The sequence below is a fragment of the Gallinula chloropus genome, assembly GCF_964237585.1.
Source record: "Gallinula chloropus genome assembly, chromosome: Z".
NCBI lineage: Eukaryota > Metazoa > Chordata > Aves > Gruiformes > Rallidae > Gallinula > Gallinula chloropus.
The window spans coordinates 40,464,971-40,490,570 of NC_140089.1; the positions used below are offsets into that span (position 1 = coordinate 40,464,971).

At 43.0% G+C, this 25,600-nt stretch overlaps 1 protein-coding gene across 1 annotated transcript in view; it reads right to left on the minus strand.

Annotated features, from left to right (window-relative positions):
- Positions 1-3,438: 3,438 nt before the first annotated feature.
- SMC5 (structural maintenance of chromosomes 5) overlaps positions 3,439-25,600 on the minus strand; it is a gene marked incomplete at its 5' end in the record, with an annotated part of 59,314 nt that continues 37,152 nt past the window's right edge. The window contains 8 exons of the mRNA XM_084278406.1: positions 3,439-4,027; positions 7,762-7,857; positions 7,954-8,133; positions 13,340-13,459; positions 13,657-13,761; positions 14,171-14,266; positions 14,932-15,057; positions 23,744-23,866. Coding sequence (XP_084134532.1) covers positions 3,887-4,027; positions 7,762-7,857; positions 7,954-8,133; positions 13,340-13,459; positions 13,657-13,761; positions 14,171-14,266; positions 14,932-15,057; positions 23,744-23,866 — 987 coding nt within the window. The 3' untranslated portion in view covers positions 3,439-3,886. The remainder of the gene's footprint in view (positions 4,028-7,761; positions 7,858-7,953; positions 8,134-13,339; positions 13,460-13,656; positions 13,762-14,170; positions 14,267-14,931; positions 15,058-23,743; positions 23,867-25,600) is intronic.

Consider the following 25,600-nt stretch of genomic DNA (forward strand, 5'->3'; position numbering starts at 1 on the left):
AGGGGAGATCGTGCTCGACCAATCTCAGAGTTTTCTATGATCTCATCACCAGCTGGGTAGATGGAGGGAGAGCAGTGGATGTCATCTACCTGGACTTCAGCAAGGCCTTTGATACTGTCTCCCATGACATCCTGATAGCAAAGCTGAGAGAGCATGGGATAGATGAGTGGACAGTGAGGTGGGTTGAGAATTGGCTGTCGGACCAAGCTCAGAGGGTGGTGGTCAGTGGAGCAGAGTCTGACTGGAGACCTGTGACTAGTGGTGTTCCCCTGGGCTCAGTGTTGGGTCCAGTCCTGTTTAATATCTTCATTGATGACCTTGATGAGGGAATAGCATCCACCCTCAGCAAGTACCCGACGATACAAAGCTGGGATGAGTGGCTGACACGCAGGAACACTGCGCTGCCATCCAGAGAGACCTGGACAGGCTGGAGAGCTGGGCAGGGAGAAACCAGATGAGGTTCAACAAAAGCAAGTGTAGACTCTTGCCCCTGGGAAGGAATAACCACTTGTATCAGTACAGGCTGGGGGATGACCTGCTGGAGAAGAGCTCTGTGGAGAAGGACCTGGGGGTCCTTGTTGATGACAGGTTGGCCATGAGCCAGCAGTGCGCCCTGGGGGCTAAGAGAGCCAGTGGGATCCTGGGGTGTATCAGGAGAAGTGTGGCCAGCACGGCGAAGGAGGTGATCCTCCCCCTCTACTCTGCCCTGGTCAGGCCCCACCTGGAGTTACTGTGTTCAGTTCTGGGCTCCCTGGTATAAAAAAAGACAGGGATCTCCTGGAGAGAGTCCAGAGAAGGGCTACCAAGATGATTAAGGGCCTGGAACATCTCCCCTCTGAGGAAAGGCTGAGTGAGCTGGGACTGTTCAGCCTAGAGAAAAGAAGACTAAGGGGGGACCTTATGAATGTTTATAAATATCTGAAGTATGGGATGCAGGGGGAAATGGCCAGCCCCTTTTCAGTGGTCTGTGGAGACAGGACAAGGGGCAATGGCTGCAAGTTGGAGCACAGGAAGTTTCGCATCAACATGTGGAAGAACCTTTACACACTGAGGGTGACAGAGCCCTGGGACAGGCTGCCCAGGGAGGTGGTGGAGTCTCCATCTCTGGAGATATTCAAGACCCATCTGGACGCCTCTCTGTGCAATATGAGCTGGGGACCTGCTTTGGCGGGGGGGTTGGACCCGATGATCTCTTGAGGTCCCTTCCAACCCCTATGATTCTGTGATACTACATGTATATTTAACCCAAACTCCCACTCATCTCCTCCTCCACAACATTATACCAAAATTAATTCCACAGGTTTTTATAGCAAGAGTCCCTGAGGATCTGAGCAGCAGTGCCATGGCATGAGGAAGCTGGCAGCATGGAAGGGCCCGAGAATGTTAGGTAGGGAATGTTAAACAATCACTGTAGCTACAACTAAGCAACTCAGTGTGGATTTTCACGGCTGAATACACTACCCTGTTCAGAAGACTTCCTTGTTAAGCCAGAAGGTCTCTGTAGGTGGGGAGGATGCACCTGTCACATGAACTAGCAGGTTACCAACTCGCTGCATACCCACCTGCAAACAGCAGTGGCTGCTTTTAAACACAAAGCTGGGCTTATGGGTCTTTTTTTTTTTCATGGCTTCAGCTAGCAGAGCAGCGCTGCTGGAGAGCGAAGCCGCATCAGCCAGTAACACCACAGTGGTGCTCTGCGGCTTGTTACACTGCATGGGGTATGTTAACACCAAAGACAGTGCCATATTAAGATTGTAGCCAAGCAACATTGAAACCAGGTCCTGGGGTCAACAGCAGACAGACCTGCGAAGGAACAAGCGACACCCCCAAGCCCATCACCCTCCTCACTCGCACGGTGCGGCAGGCGTGTCTCCAGAGGACACCGCGTTTGAGGCAGGATCTGAAATGCCACCCTCGTGACGCCAGTCACACCTTTTATACCTCAGCCTAAACGAGGAGAAAGGAACTGAATCCCGGGGCAAATCCCACAGAGTTCTAGGCTGACAGCAGTAAGAACAGATACTGTACAGCTACAGGAGAATCCATCTGTAACACATGTTCATGGAAGTAGTTTCACTTATTTAGACACTGGAAACAAAATTCACTTTTCATCCTCAGGGACTAAACACAAAGTATTTCCAGTCTATTAAAAAAAGAAAAATTAACCTTAAAAGTTCAGAGTTATGAGAAGCCAAGTGTTTTGAAGACCAAGGAACACATTTAAACCTCAGATCTTGCAATATGCTGGGCAGACAGGCCTGCAGCCTCCATTAAGTTGAAAATACTCTGCTGGCCATCACAACCCCTGGACCACAGCACAGGTTTCCGCACTCTTTTAGTTCTTCTATCAAATATTTGTGTGTGGATGCTAATCCTCATGGAACTTATTCCAGGAACTCACTTCACAGTCAGAGCTCCAATAATCAACAGTGGCCTGCAGGATCAGAACATGTATTTCTCACAGCCCTCAAAGGCTTTTCTCTCCAAACCAAGAATTACAGGACTTGACACTGAACACCTGACACGTTTCAGATTCTAGTTTGTATTTTGCATAGAGTTATTTTATTTCTAACATTCCAATGTAAAAAGCCTGATACATCAATTCTACTGGCAAAGTTCAATGACAAGATGCTGTTAAGAAAACTTTCCTTCCATTCAAAAGCAAGTGGACACCAAGATTTGTGTAAAATTCTATTAAAGACTACTGCCTCCACGAAAACAAGGATACTGAGTATCTTCAGAGGGCGTGCTGGGACTATCCTATTTAGATAAATGTTACAAATAATCCTCTTCACAATTCATGGTTGTGGGGTTTTTTTAATAGTTAACTAAATAACCGTGACTATTTGAGATATGCACCATTCTGTTGGTAATGCCAATTTTCAAATGCTTAACAGCTATGGCCAAATCCCACCAATCAATTTTATGGCTACCTGTTGAAAAGCCACCGTGTACACAATCACTCCAATGCAGCTAAAGCCATGTAAAAGCCTCCTGGTTTTAACTTACATGTTAAAAATAAGGACTATTTTCTCCATCTATCACCAAATACACCGCAAGTTTTACTTTAAAATACCAACAAAAAGTTATATATTGCTTAGTTTTACTTCTGCAAGCTAACTAATTCATTGTTTCAAAAATACCTGGCTCTTTTATTAGTCGGTCTTGCTGAGAGAGACTAATATGAAAAATAAAGATATTATCCTTCCAGGATTACAAAGCGGAAGGATTAGCTCAAAAAAAATAAATACCAATAATAAAGTATAGTATCTTTATATTAACTTCAGGTATATTTTCACAAAACAAAACCCAATGCACAGCTACTTACAAAGCACTTTTGCTACCCATCCATTCTTTGTTCATTCAAAAGTTTTCATTTCAATAGGAAAACTTTGGAGAACATAGAATCATAGGAGTGGGAAGGGACCTCGAGACATCCTTAACTGTGTTAGGGAAACACTATTTACCCCCCCCAAAATATCCACTTTTTGGAAAAAAAAAATCCAACAAAACAAACAAACCAACCAACCAATCATCCAGATATAGAGTTAGTCCAGTAAGACCTAGAAAAATTAATTGTATTTCTGCTGCTATAATATATCAAAATAAATGAAACCTCTTTTCTATTTCAAACTACTATTGAGAAAAAGTAGATTCTTTGGAGACAGAGATTACTATGAAAGATTTGGGAAAAAAATACTAAATCATACCCTTAAATCTGTTACATTTTTACAGAAGTTTTAAGAGTCAAAGTTCTTAATCAAAAATTTTTTTGCAGGTTCCCATCTTTCACAGTTTCTGAAGTGTTGAAAGCCAGATGTGCCAAAGAGTTCTTAAAAGCCCATTCCATGTATATATGAAATATATATTTGTGTATGCGTGTGTATCAGTGACCATCTATCCGTCCCAGATGCCGTCGCCGCCTACAGAAAGCCTTTAAATTCCATTTGCTTCCCTCCAACACAAAAGGCCCATTGTAGACCAACAACACCGTCATCTTGTCATTGTAAGGGAGGTTCTGCAAGAGCTGGTGAAAAACACAAAGACCAGAGTCAAAATAGCTAGAATAAATGTTTCCCATTACCTAAAAAAGGTGAAGGAGGTCTGTGTAAGGCCTTAGATGTCAAAAGGTCAACATAGCAGGCTTACAGCGTCCCTTACAGGTGTGTATTTGTTCCTAGAACCCCTAAAGACAGTCATCTCACCCTTCACACGATTTCCACACTTCACTATTCTTGCTACATGAAAATCTTTGTATCTCATCTCCACCTTCTTGTGGCAAATGTGGCCATTACGCTTTTGCTGTAACCACAATGGGCAGAGAACACTGGCTGTTTTTCCCTTTTTGCCAGGCCAGGAGGTAAGTTACTTGGGCACAGTTATTTCTCTCTTCAGCCTCCTGCTTCTCAGAGCCAGACAATTTTCTATTAGAGGAAACTTAACAACTTTCAAAGTTGCACTGCTGCATTCTGGAGTGACTCCAGCCACTGTGCTACTTTTCTGGACAGTCACCATAGGCCAAGTCTTGTCAGGCCCAAGCCCAGCAGACCGACAGACATCATGCTAGGGTTATCTAGAGTGTTTAAGGATGACTTTTAGCAATTTACTTGCAACTGATGCTCAACTTGTCATCCACAATCACTTCTCTCTCCCCAGTTATTTAGGTATTTATGCTTTAGACCAGATACTGTTGTTCATTTTTCCAACGTAAATACCAAGTCCTACCCTCGTTAGTGCTGACATGCATCCTGTTTCAAATGAGGTTACCTAACACAAGATTGCTTTCAATACTAATCCTGCTCAACAGCAAAGAAGGATTCACTTCCAACATGGTGATTATTTGTATGTTTAATAAACATAGTCCGTTTCGGCATGGATTGGTATAAGAATGCTGACTGACTTTCAAACCCAAGACTGACTCCTAAGGAACACATTTCATTCATCTACTCATTCGACAGTGAAACACAACTTAGAACACAAGTTTCCTAATCACCTCTACTGCATATTGATCTATACCCCTTCCCCTCTGTAGCTTGCTGAAAAACATAGCTGGGGAAAGCTTCATCATGCTGGAAAAAAGCAGGGTGATGGTTTTTCCTGTGCCCAGGGGTACATACACAGAACTTAGCTTAGTATGAGAATTTGCACCACTTCCTAGCAGACACACAGCCTAGGCTAGGGAAGTGCAAGTAAGCCACTGGAACTGCACAGTCTGTCTTCCTCCTCAGCTTGCTCTGTACAGCCTTCTAATTACCCTCTGAAGCAGACCACTGGAACTCCGTTGTCAGCTAAAACCCTTACATGAACTACCATCCCAATGCTGTTCTTTGTGGTAGGCCACTACAAGTTCAGCATGTAACTGTGGTGATTGTCTACTTGCAGTTATCAAGAGAGAGAACTACTTTCAGCCACCTCTTCATGATGCCATCCCTTGCTGCTGAGTAGTGGTACAACACATTCCTTTTCTTCCTCTTACCATAATGTTAAACAGGTTATTTTTAAATTTTTCTTTTAAAGCCTCTGAAATTTCTTAATTCTTATTTCTCATTTTTAGTCTCATCTTTCTGGTTATCTCTGCACACAATTTTCTTCCTTCTCTATTCTTGGTAAAATCTGGCAATGAGCACAACTTTTAAAATACACTCTGAACCCCATAGTAATTTTCTACAGTTCCTTATGTGTGGGAAGCATTATAGTTAGTAGAGCTATCACTATCCTGGGAGGAAGTGTTGATCTGCCTGAGGGTAGGGAGGGTCTTCAGAGAGATCTGAACAGACTGGACCAATGGGCTGAGGCCAGTGGGATGAATCACAGAATCACAAGGTTGGAAAAGACCTTTGAAGATCATCAAGTCCACCCATTCCCATCCTAAGCTAAACCATACCCTTAAGTACCTCATCTACCCTTTTTTTAAACACAGTTTAACATGGCCAAGTGCAGATTGCTGCACATGGGACATAACAACCCCAGGCAGCGCTACAGGCTTGGGGGAGTCTGGCTGGAGAGCTGTCAGGCAGAGAAGGACCTGGGGGTGTTGGGTGACTGCAGGCTCAATATGAGCCAGCAGTGTGCCTCAGCGGCCAAGAAGGCCAATGGCATCTTGGCTTATATCAAAAACAGTGTGGCCAGTAGGTCTAGGGAGGTGATTGTGCCCCTGTACTCGGCATTGTTGAGGCTGCATCTTGAGTACTGTGTCCACCATAAGAAGGACATTGAGGTCCTTGAGCGAGTCCAGAGAAGGGCAGCCAGGCTGGTGAAGAGGCTGGAGGGCAAATCCTATGAGAAGCGGCTAAGGGAGCTGGGGATGTTTAGCTTGGAGAAGAGGAGGTTAAGGGGAGACCTTATCACCACCTACAACTACCTGAAGGGAGGTTGTAGAGAGGGGGGCGATGGTCTCTTCAGCCAGGTGACAGGAGATAGGACAAGGGGAAATGGCATGAAGCTGTGCCAGGGCAGGTTCAGATTAGATATTTAAAAAAAAAATATTTACTGAAAGAGTTGTTGGGGCCTGGAACAGGCTGCCCAGGGAGGGGGTTGAGTTCACCTTCCCTGGATGTGTTCAAAAAAAGGGTAGATGAGGTACTCAAGGATATGGTTTAGCATAGGATATGGTTGGACTTGATGATCTTCAAAGGTCTTTTCCAACCTTGTGATTCTGTGATCCTCACTATCCTTTCAACATCCAAACCACTCTTTTTGGTTTTTTTTTCAAAGTAGGAGTGAGCACAGAAAAGCAGATGAAGCCAGAAGAAAAATCACATGAAGACAGAGGGGGATAGGTAACACGCAGAACCAGAAAGGGGGAATGTGGACAGGAAATGACCAAATTCTGTGGGGGTGAGAATACTGCAAGATCAGAAGGAACAAGCAGCATCACGCTTCTCCTACTTTCAGTCTAGGAAATGCTACAGGTGGCTTTTCTCAGGTTCTACAACTGCTGTATACAGAAAAGAAGAGCACATGCCAGCCAGATTTTCTAAAATATGTGAAGGACAGGATGCAGGAAAACTGACGGCTCAATAATAAGCATACTCAGCCCATTGCTGAATGTTTGCCTCCTTGGTGTACAAGTAACCTTTACTGGTTCAGCATGCTTGGATCAAACTGAACATAACATTAATTTCCACTAAATGTGCAGGTGCACAGGCTCCCTACTTGCCAGTCCTCTCATGCCACAGTATCACATCACTGCATCACCTAAGTAAGGATTTTTTTCCTTTGGACAGAAAAGGACAATTAAGCATTGGGCATTCTTGACCAAAATGTCCTCTTCAAGCCATTCTCCATGGAGCATAGTACTGACCTTCTCTGAGCTCGTAAACCCCAGATTATTCCTTGAATAGCTTTCCTCCATTAATGTGGGACTACTGTCGCTATTCTGATGTCAGTAACTATCCTGTTCTAGTATAATTCTCTGACCTGTCCAGAAGTTGGTCTCTGCTATAATCCAAATTCTGTGTGAGCTAGAAGCATTACACCTTTGACAGCCTTGCTATACGATGCTATACGATTCACTGGTGATTAACTTGTGATACCTCCAGAGGCTGCGACTCCAGAACATGCTTGTGATGAAATGAGCCCTGGTATAAGTTGTGTGAATTCCTGCTGGGACTGTCCTTAAAATGGACAAAATCTCTCACTGCTACCTTTCACTATTAAATCCTTAGGTAAAACAGAGCAAAGTTATATAGTGTTCATAGGGATATTATTACACAAAACTCAACTCTCCTACACATGAAACTTTCATTTCCTGCTACGCACCTTTGGTGTAACAAAGAAGTACTGAGACGTGGTTTTTTCAGAAAAAGTTTTCACAACTATTTCAAAAACTTTTCTCTCATTCACTGGATCCATTCCCTAAAAGAAAAAAAAAATAAGAAAACGTCTGTTCTCTCCGTTGTGTCACACGAACCTGTACAGTAAGAGGTTAGGTACAGCAGTATTGCTCCTCACCTGATTTATTTCATCTACAACCCTGAAAGGACATCTGCTGAGTTCCTGTAGAGCCATCAGGTACAACATGGTGGAAACACTTCTCTCACCTCCACTCTGATGATACGGAGTCAATTCGTGTAGTTCGGTGTTACTGCGGAATTTGACTCTAATGCGAATCCCATACTTGTCATAATCCACCTATAAAAAACAGTATCTGTTAATTTCAGTTTTACTGTATCAGATCTTATTTGTTAATGATGTGCAAATTAAAAGAAATGTATGTCAAATGTTCTACAGGGGTCTATGAACCACTGGCATTCAACTTGATATCAATATATTTCATTCTGTTTCACATATTTTCTTTTACTCTGACCCATTCTAGTTAGGTAACCTTGAATACCACTCCCTCTCCGTGACAATGATTTCTTAATTTCTAAACCCCTGGTAAGAAAGACTTTATAGGTGTTAAGAACACTGACAAGAAAAAAAAAAATCTTGGCTAGAAAAAGGAGAAAGCAATGCCTCTATAAATTCCATTCATCAGAAAAAAACCTCCATTAGGGTACATGATGCCATCCACTTGAACAGCGGGGTGATGATGTGTGTACGTTTGTGTGTGGGGGTTAAGATCCCATCTGAGTATCTTCAAGTGCAAAGAGTCTAATTAAAACCTTCACTTTTCCTTCACTAACAGATTGAGATACAAAGCCCCTACAAAATCCACCATGACAGTGATTTTCCTTTTATATTCAGACAAGGAAATGACACACAAGGATCCTTTAAGAGAAAACTGACCCCTGTCAGCAGTCTGAGTCAAAGATGCAAGGTGTGGGGATAACCAATGCAGTTAAAAAGGCCGATGCAGGGAAATACATTCCTGATTTGAGGGGAATAAAAAAGAAATCTTTGGAATACTTGCTGGTATTTATGAAGTTCAGGCAAGCTCAGTGCAGAAATGGGAATGCAATCCCAAGTGCAGAAAGCCTATACCGACTGCTTACTGTCTAGTCTACGTAAGACACAATCTTTATATGCAACTGTCAAGTTAGTAAGAGCTACAGGGAAGATTCAGAAGTTTCAGCAACCTGAGTTTACAGGTCTATATTCACTGTGGAATCCTGCACTTGGAGGTCATCAACTCCTGTTCTTCTGATAACACAATCGTAATGCTTAGGGAAGAAGAAAGGAGTGGAAGTGATTCATGATGGTTACCCATAGAATACTTATAGATTTAGAAAGGACGGGTGTGGCAAGGAGACGAGGACCCCATCCCAGAGAAGCTGGCTGTTGCAGTTTTGTGTGGCTGAGTTCTGGTGAAAGGGGGAGCAGCAAGGGTGGCTTCTGCAAGAAGCAGCCAGAAGCTCTCTGCAGGCCCCAGAGAGTGAACATCAGCCGATTCAAGGCTGGAGTCATTCCTGACCAAGGCCGAGCCCATCAGCGATGGTCACAGCGCCTCTGGGAATCACACATTTAGGAGCAGAAAAAAAACGGGTAAGCAGCTGCATTTTGCCACCAGAGAAGGGAGTGAGAAGATGTAAGGAACTGTGCAAGCACCAAGGCCACTGAAGAAGGGACGGGTAGGGGGTAGGGAGAGCAGGGGCAGGAATGAGGCCCTCCAGGTGATGGAGAGATTCCCCTGCAGCCTGTGGAGAAGACCACAGTAAGGTAGACTGTCCCCCTGCAGCCCATGGATAATGGTGGGGAGCAGAGATTCCATCTACAGCCCATGGACAACCACATGCCAGAGTGGGTGGAGGCACCTGAAGGACTGCATTGGACCAAGCTCCTGGCAGTGAAACCTGAAGCCCATGGAGAGACCGACCCATGCCGCAGCAGGTTTGCTGGGGAAACTTGTGACTCCATGGGGGACCAGGCTGGAACAGTATGGGCTTGAAGGTCAGCACCATATGGAAGGGAGCCACACTCAGACAGCTGGGGAGCTGACACCCTGAGAAAGGACTCACAGAGACATTCATGGTGGACTGTCTCCTGTGGGTGGGACCCCACGGTGCAGCAGGGAAGGGTATGAGGAATGCCACCCCAGAGAAGGAGGAGAACAACTAGGGAAGAACTGACTGGAACTCCCCATTCCCTGCCCCTCCCCATGCCACAGTCGGGGGGGAAGAAGGGAGCAAAATCCTGACTAAAGTGAAGATGCTTTAAGATCTGGCTGCACTTCTCATTACCCAACGCTGGTGTCACTGGCTGTGCAGGGCAGTGTCAGCAATTAGAGAGCTTTCTTCCCTTTATTCTATGCTGAGTCTGTTTTGCCTGTGATGCTGACTGCAGAATGATCTCTCCCCATCCTTATCTCGACTCCTGAGCCTCCCAATATATAGTCTCCCCTGTCCAGCTGAAAAGGGGAATGATAGAGTGGCTTTGGTGGACGTCTGGTTTCCAGTCAGGTTCAAACCACCACTGTGTCACATGCCAGTTTGGTTCAGACTACCATGTACGACAGCCACCAAATGCTGTATGAACCCAGGTGACCTGCAGAGCAGAGTCCCATCATAGACTGGCTTTTATAAAGCAAAAGACCTAAAAGCCACCATTAAGTATGTAAGTGACACCATCTTGAAGTCTTAAAACTGCTTTAAGGATCTTTAAGTCTGCAGAAACAAGTTTCAGATTCTTTGCTACCTTCAAGTTTTGCTTTAGGATGAGTGATGTACATACCAGGTAGGGTTTGACATTGTAGAGGACCTATCAAATCCTCTTAGGTCAATTAATGTGCTAAATCAGAAGAACAAGCCATCTTTGATCTTCTTGGTGTTTTACTACACCTGCAGGCAGACAAACATCCTCAGGACTGGGAAGTGTAATGTCTTATACTGGTATTTACCTTCATGTACAACAAAGCTCTGATGCTTGGGTGTACCAGTATTGTTGTGTTTGTGCACTGCAGTTTTGAAGGCAGGTCACCCTTCTCACTCTTGATGTTTTCCCTGTCAACAATGGGATGGCACTTCCAAAGACAAACTGAAGACCTGCCTGGACGCAGTGTGCTATATGACCATGACCAATACACTGAAATAAAGCAGTGCTTAAAGCAACTAAAACTATTTGCAAGCTGATTTTGGTTACTGTTTTATTCTCCCCCACTACGGAAGAAGTTTTTTCTTTGGGATTTAAGACAGCTTATCAGAACAGTATTTGCTTCTTGGATTTGTAGACTGTAGTTTGACAGCTAGGCACCCAGGGAGCTGGGAGGGGACACAGGCAGGACAGGTCACCCAAACTGGCCAAGGAGGGTATTCCATACCAACAATGTCATGCTCAGCATAAAGGTGGGCTGGTAGGGAAGGAGCACATGACTCTAGGACATGCGGTTTGGGGACAGTCCAGCTTCGGGATGGCTCTGGGTTGTATGGTCTGAATTGTGTGGTTCAGTGACAAACTGCATTGTGTATCACCAGTTTTGTACATTTTGCTATAAAATCCTGTTCCTGTTATTTCTTCCTCTCCTTTGCTGTCCTAGTGAACTGTTTTTATCCCAACCCACAAGGTTTGCCTCTTCCTTTTTTTTCTTTTATCCGCCCCCTTTTGTTTTTAATTCTCACCCCTGTGGGGGTAAGAGAGGGTGGCTGTATGGTGCTCAGCTGCTGCTGGGGCCAAACCACAATGAAAGTTCTGCCTCATCAAGCCTCTCTTCTTTTCACAGTTACAGGTCAGGGCAAAAGAGTCTCCTGCAGAGAAGTGTAAGGAATTCAAGCTCTAGAACAGATGATCCACCTCTCTGTATTATGGGTGCTGAGGAAAAAGTTTTGATCATTGGCACAGCACCGCTAGTTAACCTCGTGAACCATCTGCGACATCTCTGCAAGAGCTTCCAAAAAAGTCACAGAGAGAGTCCAGACTCCATTTGCTCTTAAACCATTTCACTGTTTTATTGTGTACCCCTTCCCAGCTTACTTTTAGAGAAAATACCGTATTTGTGCAATATAGATCTGACACTGTAGGCAACTACCAAGAAGAACTGAGATTTCTATGTTTTAATGTCCTACTTTCATATTACTAGCAATGTAAATGCAAAGATCAGTTCACATAAAGGAGCCTTGTCAGTCACTGTTGTGGTTTTGTGTAGCTGGGTTCTGGTAGGGGAGTGGGGACTGCAGGGGTGTCTTCTGCAAGAAGCAGCCAGAAGTTCTCTGCAGGCCCCACAGAGCAAACACCAGCTGGCTCGAGGCTGGACCCTCCACTGACCAAGGCTGAGCCCATCAGTGATGGTCACAGTCACAGCGCCTCTGGGAATCACATTTAAGAGAAGAAAAAACACAAGCAGCCGCTTTTTGCCCCCAGAGAAGGGAGTGAGAAGATGTTGGAGACTTTGCAGATGTGGAGTAGAGATCCCACTTTCAGCCTGTGGAGGACCCCACACTGAAGCAGGTGGAGCACATCAAGGACACTGTAACCTGGTGGGAAGCCTGTGACGGACCAAGTTCCTGGCAGGACCTGCAGCCTGTGGAGAGAGTGGCCCAAGCTGGAGAGCAGGTTTGCTGGGGGACCTGTGACCCCACAGGGGACTGTGCTGGAGCAGTCTGTTCCTGAAGGTATGCACCCCATGGAAACCATGCTGGGGCAGCTGAGTCTGTTTTGCCTGTGATGCTGATTGCAGGATGATCCCTCCCTGTCCTTATCTCGACTCCTGAGCCTCTCAAGATATTTCTCCCCTGTCCAGCTGAAAAGGGGAGTGATAGAGCAGCTCTGACAGAGCGGCTTTGGTGGGCGTCTAGACTCCAGCCAGGGCCAAACCACCACAGTCACTATTCTACTTCCAATAATTACAACTTCCAAGAATTTTAAGAAAAGCTGCTTGAGTAATTTGCAACATTTTCTCTTCAGGCCACAGCACTAAGTATCTCTCCCCAGCGTCCTAATGATGCTTTAAACTCTTCATCAGTGGTAAATGCTACCTATAAATGTTACTGAACACATACGCGGCAGAGCAAAATGATTGCTCTTTCCAAAACAGTCAATATGCCAGAAACTTCATGTAGAACCATATTAGTACAACACTTAAAAATAAAAACACTTAAAAATGGATTTAAACACTGAATCATAACAGCTCAAATTAGCTACAAACGTAGAAACAAATCAGTAATTAAATATGAGTTACAGCTAATATATAATGCTTCCAACCAAGCTCTGTAAGTTGCAAGAAATATCTGAAAGTCAGTGAGCATAAACCCTATGCATCTGCACAAAGACTAATTCTTATTTAATATGACTGGTAAGTGAGTTCTAGCACAAAAGAGTGTTCAACAGAAAAAGTTAGGCTTTTTCTTGAAAAAACATCTTTCCTACAATCTAAATGACAGCTGATTTTTTTCTCTAGCAATATACAAACAAAAGATGATGCATGAAAACATGTATGTTATTCTTCTATATGAAACATAAATCATACCTCATTTTCCACATGAAGATCAACTTCACCTACACACTGCATAGAACTAAAGAATCCGCTGAACTTCTCATTAATTTTCTCAATCATCTTTTTCAAGGGGTTTAGCCAACTCTCTTTGACCTGGAAATAGACATATCCACAAAAAAACATTTTTAATATCTGACTTTTCCTTTAGACAGCAATTAAATTAATTAATTACAGAGGCTAACATCTCAGTTTACACTCATGACAACTTGGAATGCTACCCTTTATTTCAGAACACACACTCTATTCTAATAAAGATGCACTGATTCAGAAGTGATAGTTGTAGCTATTACCTGTGAAATGTTTCGCCTATAGTTATCCAGTTCATTTTTCTTTTTCTCTAGGTATTCTGTCAACTGCTGTATTTCTTGTGTCTGCTTTTCGAATTCTTCAACAACCTGCCAGGATTTAAAAAAAAAAAAAGAAGGGGCAGTTAACAAAATGTTTGGCAATTCTAACCTTGACTGTAAAACTATCCTGTTGCACTGATTTTGTTCAAACACAATTATATAGATTACTGCACTGCACACTGAATGAGATACTTTCCTAGCTAGGAGAAAACCCTGTAAATCATTGCTTATTTCAGGTTACTGCAACTTTCTTTTTTTTTTTTTTTAAAGGCACAGAACACACTGTTCTTTTCGAAGAACCTACTTAAAATTCTAATAGATGCAGAATCTGGCATTTACAGCACATTGTTCCTGCTGTCTAGCTTATTATACCACGAGATCTAGCACAGAGTGGGAAGCAAGTACAATACGGGTGGAGGAGGAGGAAGGGAGGGTGGAGGGAAAGCGATGAACATACTGAGGCACTCAGGCCTGTGAAACAGGAGGCCCTGGTTTTCTCTTCATTCAGCAAAGCATCAATTTCCTCCACTGTATTCGGAAGAGCCTGAAAAGCCTGCGAGAGAAAGGATGCACGTGTTACACAGCAATGCTAATGAAGGACTCAAGTTTACCAAAAACAAATCAAGTAAGACCAAAAACGTTCTATTCCTTTTTAATCAGGATGTTACACATTCAAAATTAGCACAGCAAGACTCCCCCTTCTTGACAGAGACCGGCGGCCAGCCGTGCCATGACGTAAGAGAGATTTGCACTCAGCTGGCCCTTAGATGCCTACCTTGTGCAGGTACTGATGCTCACAGACTTGGTATAAGCCTGCTGCTATGCTAGTTAAGCCACGCAAATACTTCCAAGAGGCTGGGAAGGCCTCCAGGTAAGTAGGTGGGCCCAGATTTCAGTTCTTTTGTTTTGCTCCATTAGAGCAAGAAGCTAGAAAAATATGGCCTCTAATTATGTCTGTGAACACAAGACTATGAATTTTAATTGGATTTTCGGCTCAAATTTTCTCTCCCCTGTGCACAGAACAAAGTGGTAGTCAGAAGATGTCCCAGCACTACTTAAAAAAATGCTTTAAAAGGGTAAGTCAATGCTAATAGAAGTACATGTGATCCCTTACTGGTGGCTTTCTAATATAAAATCTATAGTGTTCCTTGCTGTGTAAGTTAGAATGGTGTACATCCCACAGGTATGAGATATGTGGACATTTGTTTCTGTACATACAGTTTGAAGTTCTTTTGGAAGTTGTTGATCTGGGCCCAGTTTGCAGATTTGTCGAGCTTTTTTCAGCCATTTCTTGCAGTTGCCTGCAAGAATTTTCGTCCCACGATTCAGATTATTAAAGTGTTGCTGTTAGAAAATATAATAAAAATATTAAAATACAACTTTCAGGAAAAAAAAACAGACAAAACCCCCCAAAAAAATCCTAACTTTACTATAAATTTCCAGAGATGACACTAGCACACTGGCACAAAAAACATCCAAATCAGAGAGTGTAGGTGAAATCAGACTGCTTATAAGATCGAAAAAATCTTTGTTTCAACACATAGAACTCATTATGCCTCTCTGCTTGAAGTCAACAGATGTCAAAGTAAACTGATCAAAAGCATGTTCTTGTAATACAGATACATTTATTTTCTCTCAACTAGACAGGTGTGCAAGCAGAGTCAGTATGTTTCAAAATAGGTAATTTTACAGGAAACTCCCTATAAGCCAAAACACAACTCCTATGAGCCTTACCTTTTCCTAGCTCCCATTTAACCATATTTTTCTCTATTTGTGAGAACATGGAGGACATGATGTACACTGAGTGTAAACATCATAATTACATAATCAGAAGTACTTCCTTTGCTGTTTCATATTATACCTCTGTAATACTGCTAGCAAAATGTAAAACAAACACAATTTTTAATCTAGTGCTGAAAGATAAGTGCAGAAATGTAGTTTCTCATTTTGAACAGCCATCTCAAGACACTTTGGAAGTCACAACAGGTTAAGTGGCCAGCCCAGCCCTATGCCTTTTCTAATGCAATGCCACAGCAGTAGTTTTAACTACTGGCACAAAACAGAACACATTTGCAGAACACTAAGCTAAAGATTGTCTCAAATAAGCAGCATTCAGGCAAAAAAGCTTTGAAAGCCTTAAGTATCTCTTCCTCTCTGCCCCCAGAAATCTCACTCACTCATCTCTATACACATGGCCTCTACTACAGGCCACATGCTTCCAAATGCTGAGCTGGTTGTGCTTGGCAGTAACTGCTTGCTGTGGTCTCTCAGCTCCAATAAGCACCCAGCTGCAAACAGCTGCAAGCAGCCAACCACATAGATAGAAGTGAAAAGGGGTATATACCAAGATACTGGAGCTTTTAATCCAAGTTATTTTACTATACGTTTACTCAGTGATTACACATGCAATCCATCTTTTTAACAGACAGCCACACCACCAGAATACACTGTCATCGCTTTTTTTTTCCCCAGAGGCAGGAAATTCTAACTCAAAATCCACAGGCACAATTCTTCAGGACATTCTTCTGAGAGTTTGGAAAGCTTATCTACGCATCTGCATTGGGGAAGTTTTATCTTCCCAATTTTTAATGTTGTGTACTTCAGTTAAATGTGGGAGCCCTCCAGTGGCAAAGAAAATGTAAACTGTTGGAGATTACACAGCTCAGTAAATGTTTATTCCACATTTTCAAAAACCAGGACAGAGACACTGAAAGCAACTCGCAGGAGTTTCTGGCAATTCCATCGACCTTTGTTTACTAAATACAACAGAAGCAGGAGTAACAGATATGATTATGAGTGATCATCAACAGAGTTCTCATACTCACTGAAGAATTAGGGCTACTGTTGTCTGCAGCATCTATCAACTTAAAAGCCCTGTTGTCCCTTCCTTCTACCAACCACCAGGAAATACAATTTGCATTAGAAGTAAGCATTTTGCAATCTTCACTTGCAAAGGTATTTTTCTATGCTGTGTTGAGGTTTTCAAAAAGGTTAAAAAAGAAATAAAAATGCAGATGCCTTTTCTAGATTATTTTCTTCCTCCCCACCACCATTTTATAATTTTATTGTAGAAAAGGAGGCACATGTAACATGGAGGCAAGGAGGACTGGCATTAGAACTACACAGGTAAAAGAGCAATAAGTGGAGGCTGTCCCTCCTTTTAGTTACAGCCACAACCTTACAACACTCTGAGTTAGAACAAACGGAACTCTATACCAGAATTCATAGAATCACAGAATCACAGGGGTTGGAAGGGACCTCAAGAGATCATCAGGTCCAAGCCCCCTGCCAAAGCAGCTCCCCGGCCCATATTGCATAGATAGGCATCCAGATGGGTCTTGAACATCTCCAGAGATGGAGACTCCACCACCTCCCTGGGCAGCCTGTCCCAGGCCTCCGTCACCCTCACTGTGTAGAAGTTCTTCTGCATGTTGGTGCAGAACTTCCTGTGCTTCAACTTGCAGCCATTGCCCCTTGTCCTGTCTCCACAGACCACTGAAAAGGGGTTGGCCATTTCCACCTGCATCCCCCAGGTCCTTCTCCACAGAGCTCTTCTCCAGCAGGTCATCCCCCAGCCTGTACTGATACAAGTGGTTATTCCTTCCCAGGGGCAAGAGTCTACACTTGCTTTTGTTGAACCTCATCTGGTTTCTCCCTGCCCAGCTCTCCAGCCTGTCCAGGTCTCTCTGGATGGCAGCGCAGTGTTCCTGCGTGTCAGCCACTCATCCCAGCTTTGTATCATCGGGTACTTGCTGAGGGTGGATGCTGTTACCTCATCAAGGTCATCAATGAAGATATTAAACAGGACTGGACCCAACACAGAGCCCTGGGGAACACTGCTAGTCACAGGTCTCCAGTCAGACACTGCTCCACTGATCACCACTGTCTGAGCTCGGTCCAACAGCCAATTCTCAGCCCACCTCACTGTCCACTCATCTATCCCATGCTCTCTCAGCTTTGCTATCAGGATGTCATGGGAGACAGTATGGAAAGCCTTGCTGAAGTCAAGGTGGATGACATCCACTGCTCTCCCTCCATCTACACAGCTGGTGATGAGATCATAGAAGGCTGTGAGATTGGTCGAGCATGATCTCCCCTTGGTCAATCCATGCTGACTACTCCTCATGACCTTCTTCTCTTCTAATTGTTTGGAGATGGCATCCAGAACAAGCTGTTCCATCACCTTTCCAGGGACAGAAGTGAGGCTGACTGGCCTATAGTTGCTGGAAACCTCCTTCTTGCCCTTTTTAAAGACTGGAGTGACATTGGCTATCCTCCAGTCTTCAGGCACTTCTCCTGTTCTGAAAGACCTGTTGAAGATGATGGAGAGCAGCTCAGCAATCACCTCTGCCAGCTCCCTCAGGACACGTGGATGCATCCCATCTGGGCCCATGGATTTATGTGTGTTAATCCCTTTGAGATGCTTCTGGACCACCGCCAGCTCAACCAGAGGGAAGCTCTTCATTTCCCAAACTCTCCTAATTTCCTCCAGTGTCTGTGGGTCCTGAGGGGCCTTTGAAGTGAAGACTGAAGCAAAAGTGGCATTCAGTATCTCCACCTTCTCAGCATCCCCCATCACCAGGACACCCGCCTCATTCAGCAGGGGACCCACATTATCCCTGGTCATCCTCTTACTAATCACATATCTAAAAGAACCCTTTTTATTATCCTTTATGTCCCATGCCACGGGCTTTAGCCTTCCTAATCATGTCCCTACAGGCCCTCACAACATTCCTATATTCTTCCCAGGTGCTCAGGCCCTTTTTCCACAATTCACAGACCTTCTGCTTCCCTTTCAGTTTACCCATGAGCTGCCTGCTCATCCACACAGGTCTTCTGCCTCTTTCCCGATTTCTCACTCAAAGGGATGCACCGGTCTTGAGCTTGGAAGAAGTGCTGTTTAAATGCTACCCAGCTCTCACAGGCTCCCTTCCCTTCTAACAGCGTAGCCCACGGGATAGCTCCTATTAGATTGTGGAAGAGATCAAAGTTAGCTCTTCTAAAATTCAGGGTAGCTATCCTGCTTTCTGGCTTGTTTCTTCCACTCAGGATCTTGAACTCTACCATTTCATGGTCACTTTGTCCCAGGCTGCCCCCAACTTTCACTTCCCCAAGGAGTCCATCCTTGCTGGTAAAAACAAGGTCCAGTACCCGTCCTCCCCTTGTAGCTTCCTGCACCATCTGTAGCAGGAAATTGCCTTCTACACCTTGCAGAAATTGTCAAAACTCTATACGACTGGCCCTGTGGCTTGCCCAGCAAATATCTGGGTAACTGAAGTTCTCCATAAGGACCAGCACCTGGGATCTCGAGGCTACTTCTAGCTGCATGTAGAATGCACTATCAACTTGCTCCTCCTGAGCAGGGACCCTATAGTACACGCCCACAACAGTGTCATTCTCACTTGCCTGCCCCTTGATTCTTACCCACAAGCTCTCCACTGATGGATCATCCTTCCCCAGGTGGAGTTCAATGCATTCTAGGTGCTCTCTCACATAAACAGCAACTCCTCCACCTCGCTGTCCTAGCCTGTCTTTCCTAAAAAGCACACATTCATCCATGACAGCGTGCCAGTCATCCAGGCTGTCCCACCACGTCTCTGGGATTGCAATGAGATCGTGGCCCTGCGACCACACAAAGATCTCTGACTCTTCCTGTTTATTACCCATGCTACGTGCATTCGTCTATGGGCACTTTAGGGGGGCAGCAGATGCAGGTATCCTCAACAGGTCACAGGGAGATTTCCGACAGGGGATGGGCAATGGTGGCTCCACTGAGGAGTCCTCAGGGCAATCCACAGAATTTTCACGTGGAACAACGTCCCCAAGCCCGTTCCTGTGCCGTTGGCATTTACCTTCTTCTGCCATCAACTCTCATCGTGTCTCCTGAAGCACTTGCCTGACCCCAGCAGCCTTCATGATATCCCCTTCCCCCTTCCCAACTAGTTTAAAGCTCACTCAATGAGCCCTGCTGTCTCCTGGGCAAGGATCCGCTGTCCCCTTGGGGACAGGTGAGCCCTGCCAACAGTCATCATGCCAGGAGCTGAGTACACCATCCCTTGGTCAAAAACCACAAAGTTCCTATACCAGCACCAGCCTTTCAGAATTGCTTATGTTCTATTATAGGTCTCAATAAAAACTGTGACACAGCCAATAAACAATTTAAAAATAATGTTTTAGAATGTTCTACATGAAAACTGGACAGTATTTTCGATCCCTGAAATATAAAAGCAAGCTAGCTTTATCTGAAGTATGTTTTGACCTCATATTAACAAAGGCAAAGGATCCAGTGAGAGGCAACACACCCATACATTTTTATACCATTTTTTTATACTTTACACTTAAGTGTTTAACCATTTCCAGCGCCAAAGTCAACTCTGAATCTTCTGAAGTGGGGAACCTCAGCTCTCAGCTGTACAGAGAGCTCCCACTTCAAACACCACGGAGCTGCATGAAACAAAACTTCAGGTTGACCTCTAGGTACTGAAAACTGAAACAGATCCAGCACTGAATATGTCTATGCCCAAGCACAATTCTTCAGGGTGCGAAAAGGAAAATACATGTTTGGCAAGGAAAACCTCAGCATTCAACAGGAAAACTGAGAAGCAATACCCATTTGCTGTAGTTATGAACCGTGTTCTAGAATAACTGCCCTGGCAGTTCAACAACAAGGCAAGTCTCAATTTTCATCAGCTCTGCTAGTTGATTGTCATGGCCACATGCTAAATAAAAGCTAGAAGAAATATAAATAAATATAATATGAATAAATAAAAACACCTAAGTTTCACTGCTTGTCCCTTCCATATATTGAGCAGAACATGCCAATGCTAAAGTTGCCACTGACTACCCGAGGGTGCTGTGGTAAAACCCATCTAGCTAAAAAAAGAGTAACTCTCAAGCAGAAAGAATTGCCATTTTGTGCAGAGATGCCACCATGATGTATCATAAACTGGACGCTTGCTTCGGCCAATGGCATAAGAACCACCTGGGAAAGAGCTTTACCCATGCACATCAGGGAAGTTCTGTTCTGCTGCAGCACTCTGCTTACAGCGTCCTGCAAGGCGCCCACTGAGCAGCAGAAACCAGCTACATTCTGTGTGCACGAGCAGTCTGCGCTCCCTTGTGCTTCTCAGCACTGCAACTGGCTTTGTGCAAAGTAAGAAGCCAGTTAAAGAAATATAGTTACCAGTAGCCAATGTTTTCTCACAAATTTGTGTTTGAAATGCACAGTTGGTGTCAGCATTTAATTATTTGAAGTTTGGAAATCTACACATAGAAAAACAGACTCTCCTTTTTTCTTAAAAATTAGTTTAAGGAGAAAATGCTGTGATGTACATACTGAGTATTAATAATTATTTAAACAAATTTACACCAAATGAACCTGAAAATTAACAAGCTATCAAAGCAAGACAATTAGCAAGACTCTTTCAAACAACCATCATAAACATGCAGGCAACTGTGCCAATTATCTAACGAGCAGATGGGATTAACACTCCTCCCTAATGTTCAGTGTGGGTCACAAACAGAAATTTGCTTCTTAGGTTCATTAAATTAAATACCAGAAGTTGTTAAAATAACACTGAGGTTCACACTTGAACTGTGATGACAAAATACAAACCCCAGAAATCTGTTGTTGCTAACTTGACTTGTTCAAAAATATGTACTTTTTTGGCCTTTCCACCCAAGTGGTAAAAAAACCCCCACAAACCCCCCAAAAACCCAAAACATCATATAGCAACAAACATGTTGCTCTCTCCACAGTATCCCAGCGCCAAGATCTCACAAAAGGCACATATGTGATACTCTCTTGGATGTACTAAGTGAGGTTTACATTTGCTTCAAATCTTAATCAGATTATTTACTCAGGTATTACAAAGACTCAAGATTTCTTGGGAGACAAACAACATGAGTAAGTGCTAAGGATTAATCAAGTTTCGCAGCTTCTTTGGCTGGTACCCACTACTCTCAATTTCAATGAATGTACCACAGCCAGCACACAAAAGTGTCTCATGACCAAATAGAGACTTAATGGTCCTATAATTGTAACATTTAGGCTCCAATTTAGTTCACTACACAGCTTTTGGACATCATACATACTTCTTTTTCTGTTTGGCTTTCTCCTTTTTGCAGCTTATTTATTTTATAAAAACATGCAGGAACTGTTTGCAAGGCTTTCTCAAAGTGTTGCAATGGCATCCTCAAGGGCATCTTTGGAGCAAGACTACATTAACACAGAACTGCTGTAGAAAAGAAGCTATTATAGCCAAAGCCACTAACAAGTTGAAGGGAAGGGACAGTACATCTCAAATAACATTATTTCAAATTACACTTAATTTGAGACAGACTTAAGAAAAATTGAGTTTTCCCCAGAAACAAACCACAGAGTGGTACAGCATACACCATTCACAGAGCAATACAAGAAAGAGAACTTCCAAAAAAAAAAGAAAAAAAATAAAGCAGGGGGGAGGGAAGAATTAATTCAAAGGCTCAACATGTAGCATGTGGGGAAGTATGGCCTTCCATGTACATGAAAATTTAAGACATGCTTTTAATACTCAGAAGAGTTTTCCTCCAGAGTAGTTTCACTTCTCAAAATTCTCATCACTGGGATTACTGATTTGAGGCTTGGTTGGTTTTTGGTTTTTTTTTCTCTCTAACACTGCTACAACCAATCACCCAAAAGGGAAGTTCCAATGATTTCCTCTACTTACAGGGCTGAATGTAACCCGGTAATGATGACTAATAGGACTTCAGTTGACTCAAACACCTCTCTACTAGGTAAGGAGGCAACTTTTGTTTAGCCACAAATAATCAAAGCATTTATCTTACAAGTCCTGTCTACTGATCTGACCAGACACCAAGCTGTGCATCAGCCCAAGTTACACTCTAAATGATGAAGAGAGGGACAGCAAGACTAACAATATTTAAATACAGTTCCCATTGACTATACACACTACTCACACGAGGTTCACAGCTCTGTAATACATTCTTACTCCTTACTGAGCTCCAGCAATGCTATAGGGATATGCACTGGATTTGGATAAAGTCTGAACTAACAGAGACAGCATATGAGAGATTTGATGCCACAGTAATTTCCCAAGTAACATGCTGGACACTCCAAGTCACTTTTCACTGCTTCTAAGAATTTCTCCTCTTCCTCATTTTCCTGCAAGTGATGATACCTATTCACCTCACATGGATTTCTAAATATATGCCAAGGTCATTTTTTTGAAGTGCATATCCATCCAAAATAACTACCACTTACCTTTCAAACTGCTTTCTATTTTGACAGCATTTTTTTTTTAAATAAAATAGAATTATCAGGTTATAGCTAACCTGACTCTTGCAAGATAAGGAAAAAAAACCTTACCATCCTTTACATGTACAGGTTTTTTCCCCAGTACACTGAAATATTGTACTACTACACAAAAATTACCTCTATGCTACAATCCATGAGAGATGACAGCATCTTCTGTTCTTAGAAAAAGAGTACTTGTCTGTGGTACTAGCTCCTCAGAGACTTGCTTTTTTACCTGAACACAGCACAGCTGCCTAATATAATCAATAGAAGGACCAGTTATACTCCTTTCTGTCCTACAAAAAAGGCATTTAATTGCAATATGAGAAAATAAGCTATGAAAGAGAGGTAAAACAGCTCTACCCTGCTCTGATACAGTGCTTTCTGGTTCATCTTGAGCTTGCATTTCCTATGTCCATGACAGAAGAAAGACAATACTTCCAAATAACAGCTAACCTTTTTACACACATTGTGCATTACAATAAAAAGATTCAGGACATGATGACTGTTCAGCACATTTTTGCAGAAGCTTAGCTGTCTTAACTGAGAAAGGCAAAGCTCTTACTCAGCTTTAAATGAAGAGGCTGAAGTCAAACTACAGAAGTCAAGTCTAAATATTTAGCAATACTAATACCCATTTTTAAACAGACACAGAAGCATCCTTTTCTACAACATAAAGGCTTTCCCAGAAAATATGTCTGTAGTAGATATCCCAGTATTAATAGAAATGGTTACCTCTGCAGCTTTTAGCTGTACGTATACTGCTTTATAGTCTGATTCCAGTCTGTTCATCTCAGCTGTCACTCTGGTGCTCTGAAGAACCAAATCTGCTTTGTCGGTGTTCAGCAATAAATATTTCTACATAGAAAACCAGAAAATGTCACTTTTTTTTCCACAGGAGACTGATTCAATGGAAATTAAGAGTTATTGGTGATCCAAGCTTTTTAAGACATACAGTCCCACGGACTTTAATCTGTAAACATACACACATCACTTGCAACCAAAACATTTTACACCATAAAAGCACATTCTCCTTCCCTACACTGTGCACTGATGTGAAATGTGAGAAAAGACAAAGACATCTCAATTCTTTCTCAGAGATAAAAATCAACACGTGCATTTTGGTGGACTTCACATGTCACACAGAGATAGACACAGGTCAAAAAACCCCACAAAAGATATATGCCTCTGTCACCAACGATGCATGATGACTGTACAGTGACTTCAGTGTCTTGTGTCTTAACTGGAACAGCATATGAGAACGGGAGTCTCTATTTTTTAAGTTACATAACAGGCTTTAGTGATGCCCAGAACCCTGTTTGACAACTTTGACATTTAAATGGTTGTTTTTTTCAAATGAGCCTCAGGAATGTTCTAGAAGCTTCAAAATCAGCAATACATTCTTGACTCTGTGAATGGCAGCTTCAATCCTCAAATCACAGATTTAAATTTAAATTTTTAAATTTATTTAAAGTAAGTGACACATAAATACAACGGAATTCTCTTTCTTAATGAAAGGGAGAACAAGGTTCTGACTGTAGACCCAGGTGACTTGCGGGATGAAGTTTTGAGAGTGTTAGTATATGACCACAGCAGTTAGCCAAGGTCTGAGATCTTTACTTTTTGTGATTTCAACACAAAGTTTCTGCAGTGCAAACTTTGACACAACATTAAGTTTGCTTCCAATCCACTTAAGCAGTTTAAAGACAATTATTCAAGTTAAAAGAGTCATAAGGAAAGGAGATGAAACCTGGAAAACGTGAAGATTATTCGAGGACAACAGCACAAAGAGAACTTTCATGTAAAAGCTGTGCCAGCATCTAAAACAGCATCCCAGGCTGTTTCTGTCAAGTGGCTGTGAAGTACTGATGTGCATTAGGTATGTGCCAGGTAGGCTCTGCCTTACGTATCTGTGTACGTATACATGCAGCCTGTCACTCTGGTTCACCATTACACACAAGCTCCAGGACTCTTAAAGTAGATCATGTCTGTCACCATGCAAACACACAACAGCCACATTAATGTTTCAATTTTTCTTCTGTGGCAGCAGCGAGTGTGTGTGAAACATCATTACCTATGTTTTTATTTCTTCATTAGCCTACAGCTTGTATAACTACAGAACAATACTGGATGCAGGGGGAACATTAGTGACAAAGGATGAGGACATGGGTGAGGTACTTAATTCCTTCTTCACACCAGTCTTTAAAAGTAAGGTGAGATGTTCCCTGGATATTCAGCCTCATAAGCCAGAAGACAGGGATGGAAAGCAAAACTCCCATGATCCAGGAGGAAAATAGTTAGAGATGTGCTGGACCAATCAGACATTCACTAGTCTACGGAGCTGGACATGTTCCAGCTGAGGGCATTAATGGAGCTGTCAGATGTGCTTGCCAAACCCCTTTCCATCACCTGCCAGCAGTCCAGGGTGACTGGGGAAGTTCCACTCGACTGGAGGCTGGCAGATGTTACACTTGTTTCCAAGAAGGGTGTGTATGTTTTGAACATAGTTACTTTTCAGTATTGCCATAACCCATACAATTCTCTAAACTCCATTAAGTAATCTACAGCTTAAGAAACACTTCTAACATGGCA